The 25965-nt window shown below is 44.0% G+C and overlaps 1 protein-coding gene across 1 annotated transcript in view; it reads left to right on the plus strand.

The window, feature by feature from the left end:
• Dnah11 (dynein axonemal heavy chain 11) overlaps nt 1-25965 on the plus strand; it is a 315059-nt gene that overhangs the window by 80915 nt on the left and 208179 nt on the right. The window contains exons 31-35 of the mRNA XM_075947535.1: nt 13936-14067; nt 16665-16825; nt 20170-20326; nt 20870-21015; nt 24767-24883. Of these exons, the coding sequence (XP_075803650.1) occupies nt 13936-14067; nt 16665-16825; nt 20170-20326; nt 20870-21015; nt 24767-24883 (713 nt within the window). The remainder of the gene's footprint in view (nt 1-13935; nt 14068-16664; nt 16826-20169; nt 20327-20869; nt 21016-24766; nt 24884-25965) is intronic.

Raw genomic sequence — 25965 nt, forward strand, 5'->3', positions numbered from 1 at the left:
AAGTAAACATTCTGGTCAAACCCCTTGGATGATGGTACAAATTTGCCCCCCAGTATTGATGCCAAGAAGTATCTTCTTCCTCCCTCAGTAGCATAGGGTTGACTGTTTTACAGATTATAACTAGAGCTGCATTCCTGTAGTGTTCACTTAGCCAACTAATGAGTTTAATTTTTTCTCTCTCAATGTTTTTATAAGGTTTCCCATTTTTTCAAGACTTGTTGCATATACAGATACATACATCTAAATGAAGTATATATGAGAAAAACAGAGAGGTAGAGTATGAAGGTTAGAATGATTAGTGTGTGCGTGCATGTGTGTGTGTTTGTATGTGCGTGTGTGTGTGTGAGATGGGGGACAATGAACATATGTGCATGAGTGAGCATGTGTGAGGCACGGAGAGCAGGTTGAGGAGTTGGTGGCTGGGATAGGATTTCTCTTGTTTCTCCTGCACTTCATATTACAGACTAGCTGGTCTGCACACTTAGGGGAAAGTCTCATGTCTCCACTTCCCATCGCACCATAGAAATGCTGAATACAGATGCAAATCTCTACACCTGGCTTTTTTTAAATATGAGTTCCACGGGTTGTCAGGCTTGTGCTGCATTCATGTTCACCCCAGAAGCCACCTCTCCAGCTCGGGACAAAAGCTGGAGTGTGTGACAGACCAGTCGTGTGGATGCCTTCAACAGCATTCAGTTCTGCAGCTGGTACTGACATGGGTATTGGAGAAGCTACTGCTTGCACGCTGCTAATGCTATGCTTAGGATCATGAGAAGTATGTGCATCTCTACTGAAACCCATCTGGTGATCTTCCTTTAAAAGCAAGTGTAGCCAAGACTGCAGAAATGGCTCACTCAGTAAGAAAGAGTGCCGCTGCCCAAGCAGGAGAGCCTGAGTTCAATACTCTTTGCCATAGAGTTCTGGGGGCAGAGACAGGAGGATCATTGGGGCTTGCTGACTGCCAGCCTAGCTCTTAATACTGTGAGAGACCCTGTCTCAGGGGAATAAGGTGGAGAATATACAGCTGGGTGTTTTGTGTCTTCCTCTAGTGTTTATACGTGTGCACTTAGCATACACAAGCACACATGCACATCACACACACATACACGCACATATATATACTGCCTATCTCTGTGTGTGCATGCATGCTGGAGTTTATTTTAATTAAAATTACTCTTGTAACAATGGGAGAAACTTTTGAAATGAACTTCAGAGCTTGAAAAGAGCTTAGTTTTAAAACTGGAGGTCAGAGTTGGTGTTAACAGATATCTGCCTACAGATTTGGTTTTCCTTCTTCTTTTTGGAAATCCGTGAGATTAGTGAACTCAGATAATTGTTTCAAGTTCTTTTTCTTTCCTATCATTATTGCATGTACTAAGCCGGGCGGTGGTGGCGCACGCCTTTAATCCCAGCACTTGGGAGGTAGAGGCAGGCGGATCTCTGTGAGTTCGAGGCCAGCCTGGTCTACAAGAGCTAGTTCCAGGACAGACTCCAAAACCACAGAGAAACCCTGTCTCGAAAAACCAAAAAAAAAAAAAAAAGCAAAACATTATTGCATGTACTATAGCGTTAGATTAAGAACACTCATACACACAAGACACGCACACACAGAGAGAGACACACATGCACACAAAACGACAGACAGACAGACATATACACATGAATACACATACACACACTGTGACAGACACACACACACACACACACACACAGACAGCAGACAGACACACACACACACACACAGTCCTCTGGCTATGTATCCCTGCCTTTCTTTCTCAGAATTTTTGAAATGAGATAAATCAAATGGATTTGATTCCTTAGATTTGAAGGTTCCTTGGCAAAGACGTTGTTTTTGTTTCTGCCTTCTTGAGGATTGAGAATGGTGAGAAAGCTTCCCATGTTCTTATTACCGAACTGTGTGGAGAAGCATCAAAAAGGAACAGAAGATTTTACACATGCAAAACTTAACTGTGGTGTGCTTAGAATTGGAGACTTGTGGATAAACCATGACAAAAACAACAGAAAAAGAGTGCCCTCGTTGCCATCCTTTACAGCACAGACGCAGAGGATTGGACAAAGAAGGAAAAGATTTTCATTTTCCTGCTTGCCCTCCCTTTCAGTTGCTGACTGAGAAATTGTTTAGAAACAGATTGTATTCAAAGTTGATAATTGTATTACTTGGTTTTTTGTTTCTGTGAAGGGCTACTTGGCCCCAGTTCTTCTAGTTACACAGGCAGAGGGTATATGATGAGTTATCTGCTCAGATCCATGGTTGCCAGGAAACAGATAAAATAGATCCTAGGAGGAGCTACAACCCTGAAAGACAATTCCCCGGGTTGGGGGGGCTGTACAGCCTTTAAAGACACCGCCCATGGAGGAACCTCAGCCTTCAAAGACAGTGCTCAGGGAAGAAATACAGCCTTCAAAGATAGTGCCCATGGAGAAAATACAGCCTTCAAAGACAGTGCCCATGGGGAAGCTACAGCCTTCAAAGACAGTGCCCATGGGGAAGCTACAGCCTTCATTCAAAGACAGTGCCCAGGGAGGAACTTCAGCCTTCATAGACAGTGCCCATGGAGGAACCTCAGCCTTCAAAGACAGTGCCCATGGAGGAAATACAGCCTTCAAAGACAGTGCCCATGGGGAAGCTACAGCCTTCAAAGACAGTGCCCATGGGGAAGCTACAGCCTTCAAAGACAGTGTCCCCAGTGACTACTTCTGTCCGACAAGCTCCACCATGGGAAAACTCATTTAGGCATCAGTTCATCTGTGAATTTATCTGTGACTGAGCTTTGAGCCTTACCTAGTAGCTAAGATACTGTTTTGTTTCTTTGTTCTTTGGGACAGGGTCTCACTATGTAACCCAGGCAGTTGGCTGACCTGGTACTCACTACGTAGATCATACTGGCTTTGAACTCAGAGATCCAGAGTGATCAGAGGATGCGCCTCTCCATGGAGCAATCCTAAACAGTAGGCCAGCCAAGGAGCAGTCTTCTACACCCCAGTCATCTTTGATCACAGCCTAAAGCAGTGTCCTTGTTTTGTCCCATACCTTATTATTGTCTGTTATTGGCTGCATAAGGGAGCCCATTGGTCCTGAAGCCTCCTTAGATATATTGAGACATATCTTTTTTCTCGATTGTATGTGTGATCTGTTACCCCTATGACTTGTGGCCTGCAAACACCGATAAATGAGACTACAAGAGACATATGCTTTTGACTTCTCTCACCCAGAGCTGTGGTTGCTTCTTCCTCTCTGCACTCAGTCAACTGCATGCAAAACGGCTGCACTGAGCATGCATAGAGCTGTTGCTTCTCATCACAATGGTCTCACAATGGAGAGCTGTAACAGCCACTGGCATAGCATTTGCGTTGAATTAAGCTTCATAAGTGATGTGCAGGTGACTTGAAAGAATGATGAAGATACACATAGAATGTATGCAGATCCAATTCCATTTCTTTAAGAGGTGTGAACATGGGTGGAGTTTGATACTAACCAAGAGGAAGCCGGTCCTGGAACCAGCTGCCGTGGCTACCAGAAGCGGCCTGTTGTCATTGGCCGCTCTTGAGCCACTGGGACAAAGTGCAGCTGTTTTGATTGAGATCATGTGTTACAAAGCCTGAAAATGATGACTGTCTGATTCTTCCCAGGGAAACTTGATCTCTGATCCAGGTTTTAAGGTTTATGCTGAGAGCAGGTTGTGTGGTCTCATTATTGTCCATAGAGCATCTAAAGTCTTTCTGCTGTGCCCCCTCCTGGAGTAGTTAATTTCTGACTTTCTCCTCAGTCTTCTAGATATTTGCCAATTTTACATCTGTTTACCAGAAATGAACTTTGATACTATTATTTAATGCTACTATTTTTTGTTGTGTTTTTTTTTTTTTTGATTTTTCGAGACAGGGTTTCTCCATAGCTTTCTGGTTCCTGTCGTGGAACTAGCTCTTGTAGACCAGGCTGGCCTCGAACTCACAGAGATCCACCTGCCTCTGCCTCCCGAGTGCTGGGATTAAAGGCATGCGCCACCACCACCCAGCTAATGCTACTATTTTTATACTATTATTTTTCCTGTTGTTTGGTTTATGGTCCACTGACTTTCTTATTTCAATTGTTTTCTTTTGTAATTACTCTAAGTTTGCTTTGTTTCTTTTTTCAACTTTCTGAAGATAGGATCTTCGATTGTTGCCTTTTCCATTTTTTTCTTGTCCAGCATAAGCAAGAGAAGGAATTTTCAAAACTTAATGAAAAATGTCCACCAGAAACCTGAAGAGACAGTCATGCTCAATGATGAAACCCTGGAATGGTTTCATTTGGCGTTAGGAACGAGGTGGCAATGCTCACCTTCACCATCTCAATCGCTCACTCCTGTGCCTAGTGATTTAGCAATACCATCCGAGAGCTGGACAGAGAGGCAACAAATTGGGATTCCACAGAGAGTGGGCAGTCAGTTCAACAAGTGTGGAACATGTTCCTTTTATAATGACTTTCTATGGCTTCTGGAAATGAAGGTCTGCTGTTTCTGCTGTTGCTGAAGGTGAACGGGGCTTAAGGAAGACAGATCCGTGCTGTTGTCCTAGGAAACCAGAAACCAAGAGTTCAGCGCAGATGAAAAGCAATCAGTTGATCCAGCAACTATGCTAGACTGTGCACTTTGATGTGCTGAGCTGAGAACTCTGGTCTTAGCATTTCTGCAGAGCTGTTGTTTTAGGCTGCTGGCCTAAGTGTCCCAGGCTCATAACTCAGGCACCACAAATGTACGCTAAAGGAGAATCCTTTCTTCTGAAAACCAAAAGCAAAATGTTCCTTTATTGCTTTATATAAACCTGTAGCTTAAGGACATGGTTTCTTACATTTAGATATCATCTTTATGTCATCCTGCCACAAAAGCTGGGTCAGCACTAATTGAAGATCACCTCCTCGTGTATCAGGAACCGCCTCTCTGACCTTGAGTGCTCTACTGTGTCATAACCATCCTGCTAGCCCGTGGTCCTCTGTGAGAACTCTAGCTTCCTGCTAGTGCCCTTGGTCCTCTGTGAGAATTCTAGCTTCCTGCTAGTGCCGTGGTCCTTTGTGAGAACTCTAGCCTCCTGCTAGTGCCGTGGTCCTCTGTGAGAACTCTAGCTTCCTGCTAGTGCCGTGGTCATCTGTGAGAACTCTAGCCTCCTGCTAGCCCGTGGTCCTCTGTGAGAACTCTAGCCTCCTGCTAGTGCCGTGGTCCTCTGTGAGAATTCTAGTCTCCTGCTAGTGCCGTGGTCCTCTGTGAGAATTCTAGCTTCCTGCTAGCCCGTGGTCCTCTGTGAGAGCTCTAGCTTCCTGCTAGTGCCGTGGTCCTCTGTGAGAACTCTAGCTTCCTGCTAGCCCGTGGTCCTCTGTGAGAACTCTAGCTTCCTGCTAGTGCCGTGGTCCTCTGTGAGAACTCTAGCTTCCTGCTAGCCCGTGGTCCTCTGTGAGAACTCTAGCCTCCTGCTAGCCCGTGGTCCTCTGTGAGAACTCGAGCCTCCTGCTAGTGCCGTGGTCCTCTGTGAGAACTCTAGCCTCCCTTAGAAGTGTTTATTTTATAGAGATCAGTGGTGACCTGGACTCATGTCCTGTCTTAAGAAGTGTTTCTTTGTTTGTGTAAAATAGAGAGTTGTTGGATGAGGGATTCTATCTCCCCCATCTCACATGTTATTGGGGTGTTTACACGTCAAGATCCCATTGCTATGAACTGGGGTAAGTCTATAATTGTAAAGTGTTGGGGAAATATTGAATAGAATTGTGGCTGGGTTTGCTTGAGTGAGTAAGTTACCTCATGATCTCGCCCATAAAGTTGGAGGAGAGCAGTAGTAGCTAAACTAGGATGCACACAGTGTCCACATACACACGCTGACTGTCGCATAGTAGGTGCTCGGCGAATCAGCTGATGGTATCAGAGCATAGTGGCTTCCTGTTCCCCGCTCCATACCGTTCTCCATTAGGACAGGAGGGTGACCCCCGTGACCAGAGATCTTCCTTGCTGGCCCGGCCCCATCGCCTTTCCCACTGTGCTGTCTGCAGTTCTCACCCTGAATCATTCCTTCTGGCTATTGTGCAGGCCCCGGTCTCTCTCACTACATAAAATCAAGAACAATTAGAAGTTGTTGCTAAGTGTGCTGTCTCCTTCCCTGTCCTGCCCCAGGTCTGTAACCTGCTCTGCAGCTACCTTGTTTACATCACGTTTGGGCAGTCATCCCTCTGTGTCCTTGGGGCATTGGTTCCAGGACTCCACACACTGGGGCAGGATTTTCATATAGCCTACACACCTTGTAAATAAGCTCCGGGTCACTTATGATTGCCAACACATTGCAAGCACTATGGGAGCTGTTTTCATAGCTAACTGTTCAGGGTAGGCACTATGTGTTTTCCTGGGTATCCTAGCTGTGTGCATGCGCAGCGTGAACCACCCCACCCTCCCACCAACAGCCTTTCTACCTTGTTTCTCCCACAGGACTGAGTGTGTTATTATTATCTGGGTATTACAAAATGCTACCTCCTTCTCACATTTCCTCGTATTTTTTATGATACAAATTTCACCTTCAGTTGGAAAGCTCAAACTGTTCTATGCTTTCCAGTCTCTCTTCATCCTTCCCCGTAGGTATTTCTGTTCTGTGTGGCCATGTCCCAGGCCCCTTTTTCTTTTGACAATAGCCCCCACCCCTGGCTACTCTCACCACTTCTGAGGCTACTGTTCACTTCATAGTATTGCTGGCCATTTTGGTCTCAGTCCAGGTTTCCTGAAGTCCAGTAGGAAGAATAATGGGAATAACCACTGGGGTTCCCACTGCTGCTTCCTAGCTAGAGAATCCACAGTGAGGTCCTTCACTTAGGGTCCCATCATCTGCCAGGTCCCTTCAATGCTCTGACATTTTTGGTCTTTGTTGTAGTGATAATGCCTTAATCCAAGGTACTTTTCCTCTCTGCTGAGCGATGGTGACACTATGGAATTTTTTCCTGCACTGTTTCCTTACAATTCTCTCTTCCCTGGACAGGAGAAGAGATCTTTGAAAAAAACATACATAATATGCTACTCACCTGGCACCCATTGCAGCCCATCAGCCTAAATGTGGACTGTGCCTTGCCTTTGTGAGCCCCCCCTTTCTCCCACAACATGCCATATACCTCTCTTCTCTCCTGCAATTCTGGACTTCAAAGTCCTGCTCCACTCCAGGCTTTTCTACAGCTGCTTCCTGTGGCTTGGACACGGTCTTTCAGGGAGGTCACCTCTAATTTCACTACAGCATAACTCCTCATTCTTTCAGTTTAGCAAAATGTTCTTTCCTTCAGGATGCCTTTCCCGGCCCTGTATTTGGCCAGGTCCTGCTTCTGTATGCGGTGAGAGTCCTTTATGCGTATCCCAGTTATTTACCTGCATTTCTCATTGGCATGTAAGCTTGGAGTAGTAACTCCATGTGTCCTCTGAACTGAGCGAGTGGAATGGGATATCTGGTGCGCATTGTGTCACTCGTTTTCCCGGGGCTTCCTCCTTCATTAACATAGCACTTGCTTTATTAACATAGCACATGCTTTGCTCTGGCCACTGTGCTAGATGCGGAGACCTATGTGGGCTTCGGGCTGTCAGCGCTCATGGTCAAAGGAGTGGAGAGAAAGCACGAACAATCAACTAAAATCCTTTTAAGCCACATAAGAAAGGCTCTATGGGATGTTTGCAGGAAGGTGTAGAAGACAGTACAGTGGAGGAGGCCAGCCTGAGAGCTTTGGTATGGAAGCCACAACTGGGGCCTGAGGCAGTCTTAATAGGGAAGACATGAACTCAGTGTGGCTGGAGTAGAGTAAGACAGAAGGAGGGAGGAGCGGGAAGAGCTGTGCTTTGCAGACAGCCTGCTTTTACAGTTAGGTTGCTTTCTAGTGCCAGAGATTGGCCGTTCTCATAGTGGGCTTAGAGCCCGGGTGCAGTATGAAAGTAGTCTCTTAGGACAACTGTTCATGAGCGAGGAGAAGAATCAGACAACACTCCTAGAAAAAGCATGTATCCTATGAGAGTGTGTGTTAGTTTGAAAAGCTATCATGGGCTCTTTTCTATGTCATCCACCCATAAACATGGAATTAATTATAGTTTGACCATTCTGTAATTGCTACCTGGAACCACTTCCTAAGTAATAGGCATTTTATGGCTGTTGTTATGATTACAGAGTCTTACTGCTTTTGAGAGAATATCACTGGGGAGTCTTAATCTCTAGACTAAGAACCCAACCTATGACCTATGCATATAACGTTGGCAAGCCATCACCTTGATCAGCTGACATTTGACTGAACTCCTGTGAGAAATGAGTCAGTAGTGTAGAGATCACATTGCCTGGAGGATTGCATGCTTACGTGCATGAGAAGTACTTGAAATTATAAATATACTTACACATAGAGGCATAAGGTGGTGTTATCGTAATAATGAACTGTCTAGACAAATTCTGCTGGTGGTGTAACATCTGACTATGTGGGATTTGGATATCTTGGCCCAGATGAGGAAATAGCCAATACTAAATATCTCTTTCCTATTCAGTATACACATGTGCGTGCACGCACACACGCACGCACACACACACACACACGTGACCATGTATGGAGAAGTACATAATAGATGAATACATACACATACACGTATATGTAGATACACACATACTAGTTACGTACACACATGTATACACCACCATATTTATAATGTAAGTATGTATAAATTTTCAAAAATATCTATAGATATTTGTACATAATGCACTATGCTTCAGTCCTGTATCTATTTGGCTTTCATGCTCAACAGCTCCTCAGTGGCTCAGGTGACAAAGAGCTGACTAAGCAGACATTGTCCTTGTTTTTCTGGAAGCTGACATCTAGGAAGTGATGGATTCTGAGCACGTCATACACAAAAGAATAGCCAGCCACATCTGCTCTTGGTGAAATTGAAGGTTTGTTGTAAGATAATAAGTAGGTGAATGACTATTGTTAGCAGTCCTTATCCTTTGACACCCTGCAGGGTGTGCGCCCTGTCTTGTGTTGAGTCGCATTCCCCTGATGACTGAACGTGATGAACCTATTTTCATGTTATAGGTTGGTGAATTTGTATCATCTTTGAAAGCCATCTGTGCAGGTGTTTGACTCATGTTTAGGTCAGAATACTTGAGGGGTGCTGTTGTTGGTTTGTTTTCTGATCTGTAGTGACGTGGGAGTGATTTCTTTCGAATCTGTTGCTTTCATTGGTTAATTAATAAAGAAACTGCCTAGGCCCATTTGATAGGCCAACCCTTAGGTGGGTGGAGTAAACAGAACAGAAGGCTGGGAGAAAGAAGCTGAGTCAGAGAGTCACCATGATTCTCCCACTCCAGACAGCCGCAGGTTAAGATCTTCCCTTGTAAGCCACCTCGTGGGCTACACAGATTATTAGAAATGGGTTAGATCAATATGTAAGAGCTAGCCAATAAGAGGCTGGAAGTAATGGGCCAGACAGTGTTTAAAAGAATACAGTTTCCGTGTAATTATTTCGGGGCATAAGCTAGCCATGTGGGCAGCCGGGTGCCCGGGACGCAGCCCCACCGCTCCAATTACAATACTGTAGAAATCCCAATATTGAGCTATTAACCCTTTATCAGATACATGGCTTCCAAGTATTTCCTCTCATTCTGTGTGTTTCCTTCACTTTCTTCATTGCTTCCTTTGCTCGATAGAAACTTTTTATTTTGATGTAGTAGCACCTTTTTTTTTGTTGTTGTGGCTTGTGGTTTTGGTTTCAAATCCCTAAACTCATTATCAAGAGTATCGGGGACCTGTTCTTCTACATCTATTTCTCAGAGTTCATGTAGAAAGCTTTAATCTATTCTGCATTGAAATTAGTGTTAAGTGAGAAAGCCTGCTTTGGTTTTTTTTGTTTGTTTGCTTGCTTTATTCTGAAGATGGGTTTTGTCTAAGCCCAGATTATTCTTGAACTCAGTGTGTTTATAAGAATGACTTTGAGCTGACCTTTCTGCCATGGCCTCCCATCTATCGAGATCACAGACACAGTGGTATATTATTTGTGTTTTAATAAATAAAGTTTGCCTGAAGGTCAGTGCAAAGCAGCCACACTAGTCAGCCATAAAACCAGGCAATGGTGGCACACTCCTTTAATCTCAGCAGCCACACTAGTTTGCCATAGATGCCGAGCGGTGGTGGTGCACACCTTTAATCCCAGCACTAGAGAGGAATATAAGACAGGAGGAGATAGCTCTCACACACAGTCTCATTCTGAGGATTCCTGGAGGCAGGATCACCATTTTGGTTTGAGGTAGAGGTAAGAGCCAGTGGCTGGCTGCTTTGCTTTTCTGATCTTCATATTGAACCCCAATTTCTGTTTCTGGGTTTTTATTATTTGTGCTACACAGACATGCAATGACATCTGCCTTTTTATAAAATGTAGTAATTCATTGTCCCTACACCATTTGTTGAAATCACTAATCTCTCCAAGTGTATGTTTGTTTCTGTATTAAAAACTCATTGGAAATTTCAGCTCTGGCCTCAATTCTGTTTCATCCTGTTAATTACTACAGTTTTGATAATAATTTGAGTCAGACATAATGCTTCCAGATTCTCTCCCTTTCTGCTTAAAATTGTTTTAGCTATTCAAGGTCACTTATGGTTTCTATACATTTTAAGTTTTCTTTTTCTTTTCCTGGAAAGTGCAACTGGGTGTTGATACATATTGCATTTAATTTATAAATTACTTTGAGCTGTTTAAGCATTTAGGAAATATGAATTATTCCAATTCATGAGTATGGGACATATTTACATGTCTTTAAATTTTACTTTTGCTGGTACTTCATGGTTCTTGGCATACAGATCTTTCACTTCCTTAGCTATTTCACCAGAGAAAATAACATTGTCTGACGGATTCCTTGCATTCCACTCTTCATTGCAGCTTTATTCACAAGAGCCAAGATACAAAAATAACTGTATTTTCTTGATAAATGAAATTATCACATACACACACACACACACATACACAGAAGAAAATACTATTCAGCCTTAGAAAAAGAAAATCATGCCACTTAAAACAGCAAGTATGAATCTGAAATGTATTATGTTCAGTGAAATGAAGTAAACTCAGAGAATAAATATATGTGACCTCATGGGTATGACCTCACAGATATGACCTCATGGGTATGACCTCATGAATATGATCTTATGGATATGAAGAACCCTTAAAACATCAAACACATGGGCAGTGAGTAAAGAAAACACAGAACTATTGACCACAGTGTAAAATCTATTTTATGAATGAATACATTCTGAAGACCTCGTAAACAACATGGGCAACTATAGTTGGTGCTTCTGCATCCCATGGACGGTTCCCTTAATATCTGTGAGAGAGGAGATCTCAAGGCATCTTGCAAACCACTAGCTAAGAACAATTCATCAGGGGTGGTAATCATGGCACAGCATACATGCCAAGCTACTGCGGTGCACACAATATGTAATTTGTGTTTGCCAACCTTCCCTCAATCTCAGGGTGAGGCAGTAGACTGTGCTCATGGACAGTTATGTAGGCTGGCGAGCCAGCTTAGCATATAGAGGTACATGCCACCAGAGCTGATACAGATTCTGGTGCCTAATTTACATATGTTATTTTTACTTTGTAATATTGGGAAATGAACATAGGGCCTTGTACATGTTAGGTAAGTACCACTGCCCTGTATCCCCAGGCCTCTTTCTAGTTTGGGACGTTTACTCAGGTTAGAGTGAACTAACTCTGTAGCCCAGGCTTTCCATGAACTAATAAGTCTCTTATATCAGCCTCCTTGTAGGCAAACTTTTCTGTATCTTGCCAGCCAGTTCCCAAATAACCACACTGAGACTTATTATTAATTATATATGTTCAGCCAATAGCTCAGGCTTGTTACTAGCTAACTCTTACATTTTAAATTAACCCATGTTACTTATCTGCACCCTGCTAAATGACTTAATACCTTTTCTAAATATGGCAAGTTCATCTCCTTCCCTCTGGGTCTCCTCACGATTCTAAGACTCTTCCTTCCTCCTCCTCCTTTTGCTCTCATTTTTTCTACAAGTCCTGCCTAACCTCTACCTGTCCAGTTTTTGACCAATTAGCTTCTTTATTAAACCAATCACGCTGATATATTCACACAGCATAAAGGAATTTTCCACACCTCCTGGTTCTCTGGGTTTATGGGCCTGTGCTACAATGCCCAACACTTGTTTTTATTTCTCTGAGTAAACCAGACTTTATGTTTGGCTTCAGTTGTCCTCAGAACACTTCCTGCATGGCCACAGTTCCTCAGACTTATCAGGAATAGCCAGACCGAATCAGAGAGTATGAGGTCACTCTCTGATATCATACTGTAAGATTTGAATCCCTGCTCCAGAACTGGTAATGCAGTTTAGACTTGTGACAGAAGCTCCTAGTTGGGAAGGTAGGATATTGATAGATGTCATAGGTAAGCACATTCCTATTGTCTGGTTCACTGCCCTTATGGTCTGATCGTCAAGCCTGCCTTCTTCAGAGCGTGAGTAGAGAATGGGGTGGGGGTGGGAACTGATTGTAGGACTCGGTGAGCTGATGACAGGGCGGTGTTCTTCGTCAGTGCTCAGAAACTCATCTTCTCATTTGTGTAAGCCGTGTAGACAAAGGCACAATTGTCCTGCCTTTCTCCTCCCTTCTTCCTACAGAAAGTGACTTTCCCCAGAGTCCAGCTGTGTAGCAATCTCAGGGCTGCTCAGGGCTTTAGTCATTTCATAGACTTCTCCACTCTACCATAGGAAACCAGGTTTAACAGTCACTCACCAGGTCTGAGAGCTGTTCTGCCCAGAGTCAGGACCCCCAAAGACCACCAAGAGACCAGACCCTATGCAAAAGCAAAGAGTCTTTTTATTATTATTCCAGCATACTGGGGGCAACCATCCTACACACAGGCACGATGTCTACAACCTCAAAAAGGAGGTTGGGGCTTCTTTTAACCGTTATAGAGGGGAGTGTCTAAGGAAGTTAGGTCATTTCAGATATGATTGGCTTAAGCAAGTGGAAATCATATTAGTATATTTTAATTGGCTCGGGCTAGTGAGGGGTTTAGTCAGGACTGCAGTTTTCCATTGGGGGCACCCTGCCCTTGAGCTCTGGCTTGGCCTGGCTGTTGAGGGGGCCAGAGAATGACTGTTCTTTATTCATTGCTTTTCCTAAGAAACTGCGTGTTCTGTCTCAGGAGACTGACATTGAGGCCTGATCTCTGAGAGAAGATTGAGCAGCCTGTCATGACATCTGCTCGGTCCTTGTGTGTGCACAGAAATAATTTCTTAGCAGGATAAGCCTCTTGCCGACTGGAGTGACGTACTTTCTGTCCCACATGGCTCAGTGCATTGTCACTCATGTTATTCCATTCCTTGCTTGCCATTCAAAAAGAAAAGGCCAGGGCTTTGAAAATATAGATCTAAAAGGCCGATGTGCCTAAACCCGACTGATAACATAAATCAAAAGATCGAGGCAAATTGCAACGCTTAGCTATGAGCATTCTCTCATTATCATACTATAGATATCCAAAACTTAATATAAATAGTTAGGCAAATTTTTCTAAGTAACTGCTATCTAGTTCTTACACCTATAAAGAGTTTATTTTACCTTAGATTTTATTGTTCTGAATGAAAGTTTCGGGCTAGATCATCATTAGGGCGTATTATGCAATGTAGCCAGAAAAGCCTGCTTCAGCCCTTAGAGGCAGCTTACTGACTTTGTCTCCTCTGTCCTGACTCTTTCCCTTGAATGAGGGGTAATACGTTTGTCTCTCTCAACAGTTCTTTGAAAATCAGCTGAGATAACAAATTTGAGATCGTTTTATAAATTAAAACATTCTTTACAAGTATTGACCCATTAGTCTCTGTATGTGTAACCTTTGCTTCCTCTATATTTAAAAACAATCAAATCCTTCTAGATTTCACAGTTGAACACACTGATCACACTTCTTATGGGAGAGCTTTCACCTGGAGACCGGCAGAAGATCATGACCATCTGCACCATTGATGTCCACGCCAGGGATGTGGTGGCAAAACTGATTTCTCAGAAGGCAAGTGTGCCGCTGGAAAGTGACTTACTGCTGTTTCCTGAAGGTGGCATTTATTGTCAGGGTCGCAGTGAAGTTATTTGGGTGCCGTAGATCTGAGTTCCCTGGTGATGCCCAGTGGTTCACTAAGTCACCTAGCAGTGCAAACGGAAGGGCCATGGGGAGAGCCTTCACCTTCACAGCCATTCACAGCCGTGTCTTCTGGCTCCTACTCCCACGAACGACACAGTCAACAGCAATAGCACTGCATGCCATTCCAACTATCTCAAGGGGTAGGGCTGGCAAGCAGGCTCAGTCTTTAAAGACCTGTGTTCAGATCCCCAGTCTCCACATAAAGCAGCGAATAGTAGCACTTGGCTGTAATCCAGTGCTCCTATGGTAGGGGGAGGCAAAGAGAAGAGAATCCTGGGAAATTCTCATGTCAGCTGTCCTGGACACAGTGGTCATGAGAGTCTCAAATAATGTGGAAAAGAAGGACCACTGGTCAAGATTTTCCTCTGGCTTCTACACCTGGGCTGTGACATGAATGTGCCTACACACATGCACACACACATACATACACTACACATGCAGTATACATACATACACACAGATGCTCACACAAACACTCATGCATATATATACACACATACATACACTAAACACACACATATACTGTACACACATGCACTTATATACACACATACTACACACAAACACTAAACACATGTACACACACAAATGTATATGCACACAAACACATATACCCACACAAAAGCTCATATGTACACTCACACATATACTACATAAATATACACTAAACATACACACACATTTGTTTTAAAAACTTATCTCTGTATAGTATTGATCCATTTCACCCTGAAGAACTCAGTGTTGGTCATGATTCTAGATTGCTTTGGCCATTCCCTGTTGTTCATGGCTAAACAATGTTTTTTCCTTGTTAAGAGGCTATTTTTTGATCTTTTGACTAATTTGATGATTTTTGCCACCTATCTCTTTTAAAAATCTCCGTGCCTCTCAGATGCTGTCAGTATTTGATATGAAAGGAATTTTCTCCATTCTTTATTCCCCCCAGTTGAACTTTTACTTTTTAATGTTAGAAACTGGCTTGTCTGATTCAGACAGCTTTACTGGTAGGACCCTTTATCCAATACCTCCACAACTTTCCTGTCATTAAAACAAAAAAATAAAAATAAAACTCACATAAACACACAAATGAAAATCAAAATGAACAAGAAAGACTGATAACACACACAAAAAAAAGTCCATTGAAAAACCATGGAGTTGGTTTTGTGTTGGCAAAGAACATAAAGTAGGGAGCTTGAGGGAGCTGTTGGAAGAACTTGGGGGACAATGTCTTAGTTTTCTGCTGCTATGAAGAGACACCATGACTGAGACAACTCAAGAGAAAGCAGTTAGTTAGGGGCTTGCTCACAGCTTCAGAGGTGGAAGCAGAGCTTAAGCAGGCAGGCGTGAGACCTGCAAGATCGTAGCTGCACTTGTAATCCCAGCACCAGGAAGGTGTCCTGGGTGCTGTCTAGACAAAGCATTGAGAACTGGCTTCACCCGAAGTTCTGTCTCAAATACAACGTAGAGAGCTGTTGAGGAAAACACCTGATGTTGACCTCTGGCCACACAGGCCCACACATGCGCATACCCACATGAACATGCACACACACAAACACCTAAGTCCTTGGTCTAGTTGGTGAGTAGTAAGTAGGAATAGCTTTATTGATCTCAGATCAGTCCTCGCAAAGTACCGCTTACTGTGTGTTCTCGCAAAGTACCGCTTACTGTGTGTTCTCATTTTGGTAAGGAGCTGTTGAACTCACTCTTCTAACATGACCTTGCCCTTTCGCATATATCCATATGTTTTATTTGCAGTAGCATAAATTATTATAAGAATATATTTACTTTAGAAAGCAACTATTCTTGTCATTAAACCATCAAAGTATATTCCTTGTTTTCATCTAAAGGACACTGGTCTTCTTCATTCTCTACAATATTTGTCTATGCAGTGTTGATTTCTGCCTAGTCTTTGGAAAGCTAAGAGGCAAGAATTTTGGTGACTTGAAGTGACTTCCAGGGAATCTTCAAGTCCCCCACACCTTACAAGATACAGATTTTTTTTTTCAAACTAGAAAGCAAATAGATACAATTGGGTAAGATGAAAAAGAGTAGCCTATAAAATCATCATGTAATCTGATTTTTAAAAAAAGAAGTAAAAAGTTCTGAACTATGAACATTGGAAAAACCATAGTTTATGTCTCAATGTGCAGAAATTATGGATTATGTGTAATTTTAATACAGAAAATAAATTTTTCATTGGATTTCAGTAATATGTGCATAGAGATACAAAACTTACTAGCCCCTGGGTGGCTCATAAAAGAAAAAAACATTGCTTGAGCACACTGGTACTGTGAAGATTTTCATTGCACACATATCCCCAGTTAGTAATGTGGCTGGGAGCTGCAGCAGCATGCAAGAGAGTGTCTCCTGGAGGATTTAGGGATGTGAGGCAGCAGAAGGGGGGAGATTAATCAGTTTACTGCCTCAGAACCACTGGGGTCCGGCGTGTTAAGACTGTGCAATGGTTATAGGTTGTCAGCCCCCATGCTTTTGCCTGGCTGTCTCAACTCCGGCACCAGTGGGAGGAGGCTCAGAAGCACTGCTCCGTTGATATTTGTGACGCACACTTCCGGTACTTCTACGAATACTTGGGAAACAGTCCTCGACTGGTGATCACTCCCCTCACTGACAGGTAACAAATCCAACTTCCCACGGATGGGAAACCAAACCCCACTGTCCTTTTGTGTGGAGAGCTGTGTGTGAGAACGGGAAGGGGGTTGAGAGGAACTGATGAGCAAATTGGGAAGCTATCGATAAAAACAGCATGGAAATAGACACCGAGTGTTCATCCCAGAGGCAAAATAAGAAAATTGAGTTAGAGAAACAGAATTGCCGAAGCCAAACAGTACCAAGTGGAAAAAGCATTCATGGATTAGTGTGGTTTAAGGAAGCCTGGTTGCTCCTGAGACCATTCTGCTCACTTCCCTCTGCCATCATCTTTTGTGGAAGGGCTGGCATGGTGAGGATAGCTCAAATAACTTTATTTTTCTTCATACAAGCAGAGGGAGGGCCTTCGGGCTGGTTAGCTGAGTTGCCAGGTATTTATGAAGTGCTGGGCTTTGTGCTGGCACTCATCGGGTTCCGGGGGAATGCTCTTTGCTGTCCATGCAGTATCTGCTGTCCACTTGTTGGGTTCGGGCGGAATGCTCTGTGCTGTCCACGCGGTATCTGCCGTGGCACTCGCCGGGCTCCGGGGAAAGGTGATGTGTGAGGAGGTGAGGGTGAGGAGAAAAGACAGCATTTATTTTAGCTGCAGTCGGAGCAGCAGACTGACAGCGGAAAGGGTCTGCAGGGAATAGTCTCCTGCTGGTTAAGCTTCCCCGTCTGAAACGCTTAGGTTCAGAAATATTTCCGATTCCGGATATTTTTGAATTTTGAAATATTTGTGTAGACTCTCCAATCTGAAAAATTCAGTCTCTCAAATTCTTCAAAGACAGGTTTCAGAGTATTTTAGACTTGGGATCAATATCTCTGTAGACTGTGTTAGAGCCGAGACCCAATTGTGGACACAGAATGAGCTGCATACAGATTTTAGGGTAGAAAGTCAGAGACAAAGCTTACAGAAGTCCCGAAGTAGGCAGAAGCCTGTCTGTGTTCAAGGCCAGAAGACAGCACAGTGGTCCAAGAAAACCAGAGGACCCACAGATTACTGCCAAAAATGCAATTGCTATCTGCTAATACTCAAAAAGATAAACGAAATGATGTAGAGGTAAAGATGTTGTATGGATGTGAATTCTTTTATTAGGGTTCCAATTCCCATTAAGTTATGTGGTATGAAAAAACACACTTAATTGTTGGCCTTTAGGTGGGACAGTCCTACTTCAGCGCTCCTACTACTTTCTACCACCAAAGTAGAGACAAATTAGAAGATGGCTATGTGGCGGCACTGCCCTGGAGAGGCTGGTGGGATTCTCTCTCTAGCTTTGGGGTTGTTCATGTACAGACTAGCGTTATGAATTCATCATTTACACACACACACACACACACACACACACACACACACACACACACACGGCTTCTGGGACTGTCTAAATCACTCTCCTTAGCTTCTCACTACCTAAACCTGTCCAGTGCCTTCCCTCATTCATTGATGTACAGTACTCATCATAAAGTAGTCACAGCTAATGCATGCAAGCCGCTAGAAAGAGAGAAGAGAGGTGAAGGTACAGGAGAAAAGAGGGCAAATTGTAAATTGTTCTGATATGTAAAAGCTGGTTGCTTAGTAAAGTTTGAATTAAAACTCTCTATGTAGTTCATTTGGAAGTCTGTTCTTGCAGTAGTGCAGGTAATGCTGAGGGAGGAGCTAGTTGTGTTTAATTCCCTTTTATCCCTTGTCTGACGATGTCCTCTAAATGCACCCATTTGGTCTCATTTGACATTTGATGTGAACATCCCTTTGAGAACTAGGTGGGGCGCGTTGTGTCCTCCCACACACCCTCAGAGTCAGAGCCAGCTTGACCAGCTTGCCACTGACAAACTGGCGCTGCCATGGCTGTGGTGGTGAGCATGCTCGCTAAGTTGTCCTCAGGAGAAACCCAAAACTTTTGGGTGTTCACATGAGGTGGGTAACAAGCTGAACACGGCTTCCGTGGTTGCTTCACTCAGTGGAAAGAAAGCCCAGAGCAAATGACCTCCAGCAGGTGTCCTCGAAACGCCATTTCTGGACCTATCACATTGGTTGGAGCTTGGACATTTGACTCCTCCTATTGGCAGACAGAGGAAGTACAGATATAGGTGGCCATGTTTGACCCAAACCTGAAATTACAGACACAAGTGCATAAAGAGGGCTCGGCCCTTGTGTAAGAGCCTTTCTGCTCCTTCAGTGTGAGATGCTCTTCAACCTACATCTGATGGAAGGGCAGTGGACCGTTTTCTGCTTGTTTCTATTGGCATGGTGCTTTGAACTCTTGGGGACTTTTCCCTTTGACTGTCCTCATGAAGCCCTGCAGCAACGCACACTTTGTGGATAAGAGGCATTAGGATGCTGAGGTCAGAGGACTTAAGATGGATATCTGATAACCCACAAACTAGATTTTAGTCCCTCATCTCCCAGCATGCATCTTTCTATCACCATCACTGTTTGCACTAACACAAAAACAACATGGAGACCCAAGTGAAGGTCATCGGCAATCTGAGGCCCTTGTCATTTGTGAGGACTTTTGCAAATATTAAGTTCTGTTCTTTGGGTGAGACTTTAGTCTCAGTACCTCTGGTCCCTCCCTACCCAAATAAGCATCATGACCTAAATGCATGTGCAGCACACTCCAGATGGAATTCTAAAATGTATTGACTATGGTGCTCCATCGGTATAGTGCTGTGTAATCACACCCACCTTCTGCATTGCAGTAGGCACATATATTTGCATACTTGTTTATCTCAGCTCTTAGTGTATTTGTTACACTGCAATTTAATGTGATCCTATTTAACTCATCATCATCATTATCCCAGACCTCCCTACCCCGACAATAATCAGTTTGAGGCATTGTCTGCCATATTAATAGAATCTTCTCCTAGAAATATCAGAGATTCAATTACATCCAAGAGAAAGGTGTTTGCATTCGAATGCACAGCTCTTGGTACTGGAGAGTGAAAAAATAAAATAGTGCATTCCAGTTGTTTGAAGCGAGCAGCCTAGAATGCTGCCACATGGTTGCCGTGAACAAACCAGAAGTTCACTGGTGGGTTTTGCTTCCATTGTGTTCTAGGCCTTGACTTCTTAAGTACTTTTTAAAGAAAGATTTATTTATTATATACACAGTGTTCTGCCTGCATGTATGCCTGCACACCAGATTATAGTATAGATAGTTGTGAGCCAACCATGTGATTCCTGGGAATTGAACTCATGACCTTTGGAAGAACAGTGATCTTAACCTCTGAGGTTAAGCCCCTAACTACTTTTTAAGAGAAAAACATTTCCTCCCAATGTGTCCTGAGAGCAGAGGCTCAAGCTCTGTATTTGTGTTTGGTTGTGTAAAGGTGTTACATCACTTTAACGCAGTCCCTCCATCTGACCATGAGCGGAGCGCCGGCCGGCCCAGCTGGAACAGGCAAAACGGAAACCACCAAAGACCTTGGCCGTGCCCTGGGCATGATGGTTTATGTATTCAACTGTTCAGAGCAAATGGACTACAGGGTGAGTTATTAAAACATAAAATGTGTTCTAACAGCATCAATCCTATTTGGAAAGAGCCATATACCTTTTCTGAAATGGTTGGAGCTGCGAGGTCTTCTCATTTCTGAAATTTTCAGGTTTTGCTATATATAGTACCCTCATGGTAGTATAGATCTGTAGTCCAAATCTAAATATGTGATTTATTTGTATTACGAGGACACCTACTACAGACTTAAAATGATTTTACTTGATCGTTTCAATAATTTTGTCCATGAAGCGAAATTCATGGCATGGAAATGTATCCACATGTGACGTCATGGTGGTACCCAGATGCCCTGGATTCTGGGAAATGTTTCCACATGTGATGTCATGGTGGTACCCAGATGCCCTGGATTCTAGAAAATGTTTCCACATGTGATGTCATGGTGGTACCCAGATGCCCTGGATTCTGGGAAATGTTTCCGCATGTGATGTCATGGTGGCACCCAGATGCCCTGGATTCTGGACTCACCTGTAAGTGCTCCAAACCCTCTGTTTCACTCTGAGCATGCCACTTCCTTGTAGTCCATAGGAAACATCTATAAAGGTCTGGTGCAGACAGGAGCCTGGGGCTGCTTCGATGAGTTCAACCGCATTGCTGTGGAGGTCCTGTCCGTGGTCGCAGTGCAGGTGAAGATGGTCCAGGATGCCATCAGAGATGGGAAAAGGAGGTAAGCCCATGGCTTTCCTTTTTATCTGTGTTCTTTTTATTTTCCCCACACACAATCAGAAGATAAGGTTAATCTTCTCAGTATTGCATTGTTTTTCTCTACCACATAAAATAGATAAAACAATTTGAATTGTAATGTTGAATAACTCACCATCCATTTTTACATACTGTTTTGTATGGAGGTCAGTGAGGAGGCTTCAGTATTCATCTTTCTTTTCCTTCTGCCAAGTCTTGCGTTTGCTTCACCTAAGAAGTGGGACACCTCCCCTCTCACTGTTCTTTCCCTCACACTGTTCATTTCCTGGAACCTCCTTTCAGAGCCCCGTGGTATTTGATGGAAAGGATTTTGACAAGGTTCTGGGGCTCAGTGGACCCCATGTCAGCGTTAGCTATGGGTTTTGATGCTGGATATCACGGGGTCAGTGGTGACAGATCTTTCCTCTCTCTTCACTTTCTCCTCTATGACTTTATCTAACACCCTTAGCTCTCACCACCTCCATGCACTCTCTCCTAGGCGCCTATACTTCATCTCCTTTCACCTTTTAGACTTCTGCAAACTGCTGCATATGGCACCTCCAGAGCCCACTTGAGAACTCCTAAGTTTCTTTCATTTATTACACCCAAGTCCCTGTCCTGGACTTTCTGCCCACTTCATTGGGATTCCATCCCTTAATCATCTTCTAGGGATTGGGCACAAAACCTTCCTAGGTATTTCTGGGATGTACTCTTTTTTCCCTGTGGTACCATATTCCAAAAGCAAAGCATGGCCAGCATTTGGAGTTTGATGACTAAACCTTGAAAATAAGCCTGACAGGGCACGGGAGTCTCACGCTCAGTAGTCTGCCTTCAGGAACACAGCTGTCTGTGGCTAGCCTGGTCATCTCTCTCTTCTAGGGCATCTTGTTCAGGATTCCTACCTCAGCTCCTCTCTCAGAGCTGTGTGCACCCTGTGTCAGCTTCTAACATCCGATGGGATGCCTGGTGCCTCACACATCCCACTTCTAATGCTGGGTTAGAAAGTTGGAGTCTTTTCTCTTTGATCCCCAGCCATATTTGGCTTTTATCTGTGGAATCAGAGGCCATCCAAGGCCATCCTTTGTCATGCAGATTTATGTAATGGAGTCACTTCCTGGGTACTTGCTCACTCCCTGGGTGGTGCCTCTGCCTGGTCTGAGCCCTTTCTCTTCTTCCTTAGGCTAGTTCACAAACTGACTGAAAGGCTCCTTCATGATCCCTTAAGTTAAGTTCCCTCTACCTTGCAGGATCTAAGTGATAGAACCACAGGTAGCCATAGAGCTGAGAATCCTGCTGGATCCACCTGCTGGAGGCTCCTCCCTTTAACTGGAGGTCATCACTGCTGTGTCTGCTACAACGGAGCCTACACAGGCCACACTTACCTCCCCTCTGTGCAGGCCCAGCTGGACTTCCCTGCCTTCGCTTGCTTGACATTTGGGGAAATCCTGATTTTTCATTTTAATCTGGACCATTTGAAAAATCACCAACTGTTAGCTGCCTGGTAGTCAAGTCCAAAAGCCCTAGGTGTAATGATCTGTCCTGTCCCTTTAAGATTCAAGTCACTCCCACTCCCTCACAGTCTGCTGAGGCAAGCTAATCTTCAGCTTCCAGCCTGAGTCCCTCCCTTTTCCATCTCCCTCTTAAAGGGGCAGCTTCTGTTTCTCTCTCTCTCTCTCTCTCTCTCTCTCTCTCTCTCTCTCTCTCTCTCTCTTTCTCTCTCTCCTTTTCTCCCCTTCTCCCTTTCCCCTCCATAACCCACTAAATAAATATCCCACCTCACTCTGCATAGCATGCCTATCCATGTCTCTGTCTCTCGCCCCTCTGCGTGGCTCCCTGCCTGGGACCAGCCGCCTACGGAGACCTGTGGCATGGTCTCATGGCTTGTCCATCCATCTGTCCCTCCATGTGGTCTTGTGTGCTGTCCCCGCCTGGGACTGGCTGCTCTCAGGACCCCCTGCCCACTGCCTGCTTCAGCCACTCAGGAACCTGCAGCATCTTTATTTAATCCATTACACTAGGCATCTGTGTCTCATCCCTGCCACTTCTCCTCTGAGATTGCTCATCCTTCCCCTTTCTCCATGAAATCTTGCTGAGACCCCTTAGATTTTTGTCTTCCCAGCCCTGTCTAAAAGCTATTGCATTCACATCTTTGTTGGTTACCATTCCATTGGCCTGGTCAACAGCAGTCTTATTGGGTCCTCTTAAATTTTTCTGGAAAACCATTGCTTCTCCTCAGCATTGGCATAATGATGGCAGCAGTCATAGCTAATATCTGTTGAGTGCACTGGGTCCCCGCAGTGTGCTGTTAACCATGTTTATTCATATTCTTTCAAGTCCTCACATGGAGCTGAGATTATTCTCCCTTTTTATTAAATGAGAAAATTGGAACAAAGAAAGCATAATGACAGGCCTCATGTGTGGCATAGATGGCTCTGAGCTCTGACTCCAGCACAGCCCATTATCCTGACCACCACACTGTCCTGTTCTCCTGACCACCACACTGTCCTGTTCTCCTGACCACCACACTGTCCTGTTCTCCTGACCACCACACTGTCCTGTTCTCCTGACCACCACACTGTCCTGTTCTCCTGACCACCACACTGTCCTGTTCTCCTGACCACCACACTGTCCTGTTCTCCTGACCGCCACACTGTCCTGTTCTCCTGACCGCCACACTGTCCTGTTCTCCTGACCACCACACTGTCCTGTTCTCCTGACCGCCACACTGTCCTGTTCTCCTGACCACCACACTGTCCTGTTCTCCTGACCGCCACACTGTCCTGTTCTCCTGACCACCACACTGTCCTGTTCTCCTGACCACCACACTGTCCTGTTCTCCTGACCACCACACTGTCCTGTTCTCCTGACCGCCACACTGTCCTGTTCTCCTGACCACCACACTGTCCCGTTCTCCTGACCACCACACTGTCCTGTTCTCCTGACCACCACACTGTCCCGTTCTCCTGACCACCACACTGTCCTGTTCTCCTGACCACCACACTGTCCTGTTCTCCTGACCACCACACTGTCCTGACCACCACACTGTCCTGACCACCACACTGTCCTGTTCTCCTGACCACCACACTGTCCTGACCACCACACTGTCCTGTTCTCCTGACCGCCACACTGTCCTGTTCTCCTGACCACCACACTGTCCTGTTCTCCTGACCACCACACTGTCCTGCTGTCCTGACCACCACACTGTCCTGTTCTCCTGACCACCACACTGTCCTGTTCTCCTGACCACCACACTGTCCCGTTCTCCTGACCACCACACTGTCCTGTTCTCCTGACCACCACACTGTCCTACCTTACATAGATGTTTAGTAGAGATTTACTGAATAAAAGGGAGGGCAGGTGGGTAAGCAAACAGATGAACTGGGAGTCCCTTTGTCTTGCTAGCAAGTACATTCTCTATGTAGTGTTCCATTTAAGGTACTGAAAGTAAATTTACTTCATTACATGTTAAATATTCAACCTTTCATTTTTCTATTTTAGGCTTTGCAACCCTCCCCACCAAAAAAAAAAATCCCATATTGTGGTTCTGGAGAGAAAGGGAGGGTATTTTTTATAAATGCTTCAAAACATTCAAAATGTGTGTGCTTATGAATCTTAAAGAAAATAGCCCAGGAAAAACAGCGTTTGAACACATTTGCATTTTGCAGTGGCTCACATTGTCGATGTGCATTCATATTCAGTGAACACATTTAATTCCATCAATGTTCCTTTTATGGCAGATTTGTATTTCTTGGAGAGACCATCCCACTGAAGCCATCAGTTGGAATATTTATTACTATGAACCCTGGCTATGCTGGCCGAACTGAATTACCAGAAAATCTCAAAGCTCTGTTCAGGCAAGTGCTTGCCTCGCAGCTCAATCTGGCGCGCTTCTGCCACCTAAGGTCGCTTTGCTCAGATACCAGAGAGTTTAATTTCCTATGGAAAACTTATCTCTTGCAATCCCTTCATGGAGATAATTTTCTCCATGCTAAATGCACCTGTGTGTGTTGAGACTGGCACTCAAATCTGTAAGTAAAATCTATGCAGTAATTTCAAGTATTTAATATTATTTTTTCACTAAGATATTTCATTGTAATCAGAATTTTCAAAAATTATAAAATATCTGGCAAATACAGAAATGTATAAAGAGTAGTTTTTGCCAACTGGACAATCATAATAGATTGTTGTAGTTTTTCTGGTCTCTTCTTTATATTTATATAGTTAAGATATATTAAGCATGATTTTATTTGCTTTCATTCTTGTAATGTTTTGACATGCATATTTTATCATACTACTGAAAATTCTTTGGAAATACCATTTTACATAACTTCCAAATTATTCCTCTTATAGCTCATCTTTATTTTCTTGATCATCTTGCCTGGTTTGGCAGGCTTAATTTTGTTTTTGTGATATTGAAATAGCAAGCTATAAACATTTATCCTTATTAAAATTATTCTTGTTTCTAGTTATAATCCCAAAATAGATTCTTTGGGTGTCTGTGTGCGTGCATGTAGACTCAGAGGTTGACAATGGGTATCTTCCTCAAATCCTCCAGCTAACTTTTTAAGGCAAGATCTCTCAGCTAGCAAGCCTGGGGCATCCTCCTGTCTCTACCTCCCAAACACTAGGATTGCAAGTGTGTACTTCCACAGCTCATTTTGCCCTGGGTGACGGAGAGTGAGCTCAGGTCCTCAACTTTGTGTGGCAAACACTTTAGTGACTACAGTGGTTTGAGTGAAAATGGCCCCAATAGGCTCATAGGGAATCACACTGTTAGGTGGTATGGTCTTATTGGAGGAATTCATTTCCTGCTGCCTGTGGATAAAGATGTAAAACTCTCAGCTACCTCTCCAGCACCATGTCTGCCTGCATGCCAGCATGCTTCCTGCTATGATGATAACGAATTAAATCTCTGAACTATAAGGTAGTCCCAGTT

Source organism: Microtus pennsylvanicus, chromosome 14 (assembly GCF_037038515.1).
Source record: "Microtus pennsylvanicus isolate mMicPen1 chromosome 14, mMicPen1.hap1, whole genome shotgun sequence".
In the NCBI taxonomy this organism is placed as follows: Eukaryota; Metazoa; Chordata; class Mammalia; order Rodentia; family Cricetidae; genus Microtus; species Microtus pennsylvanicus.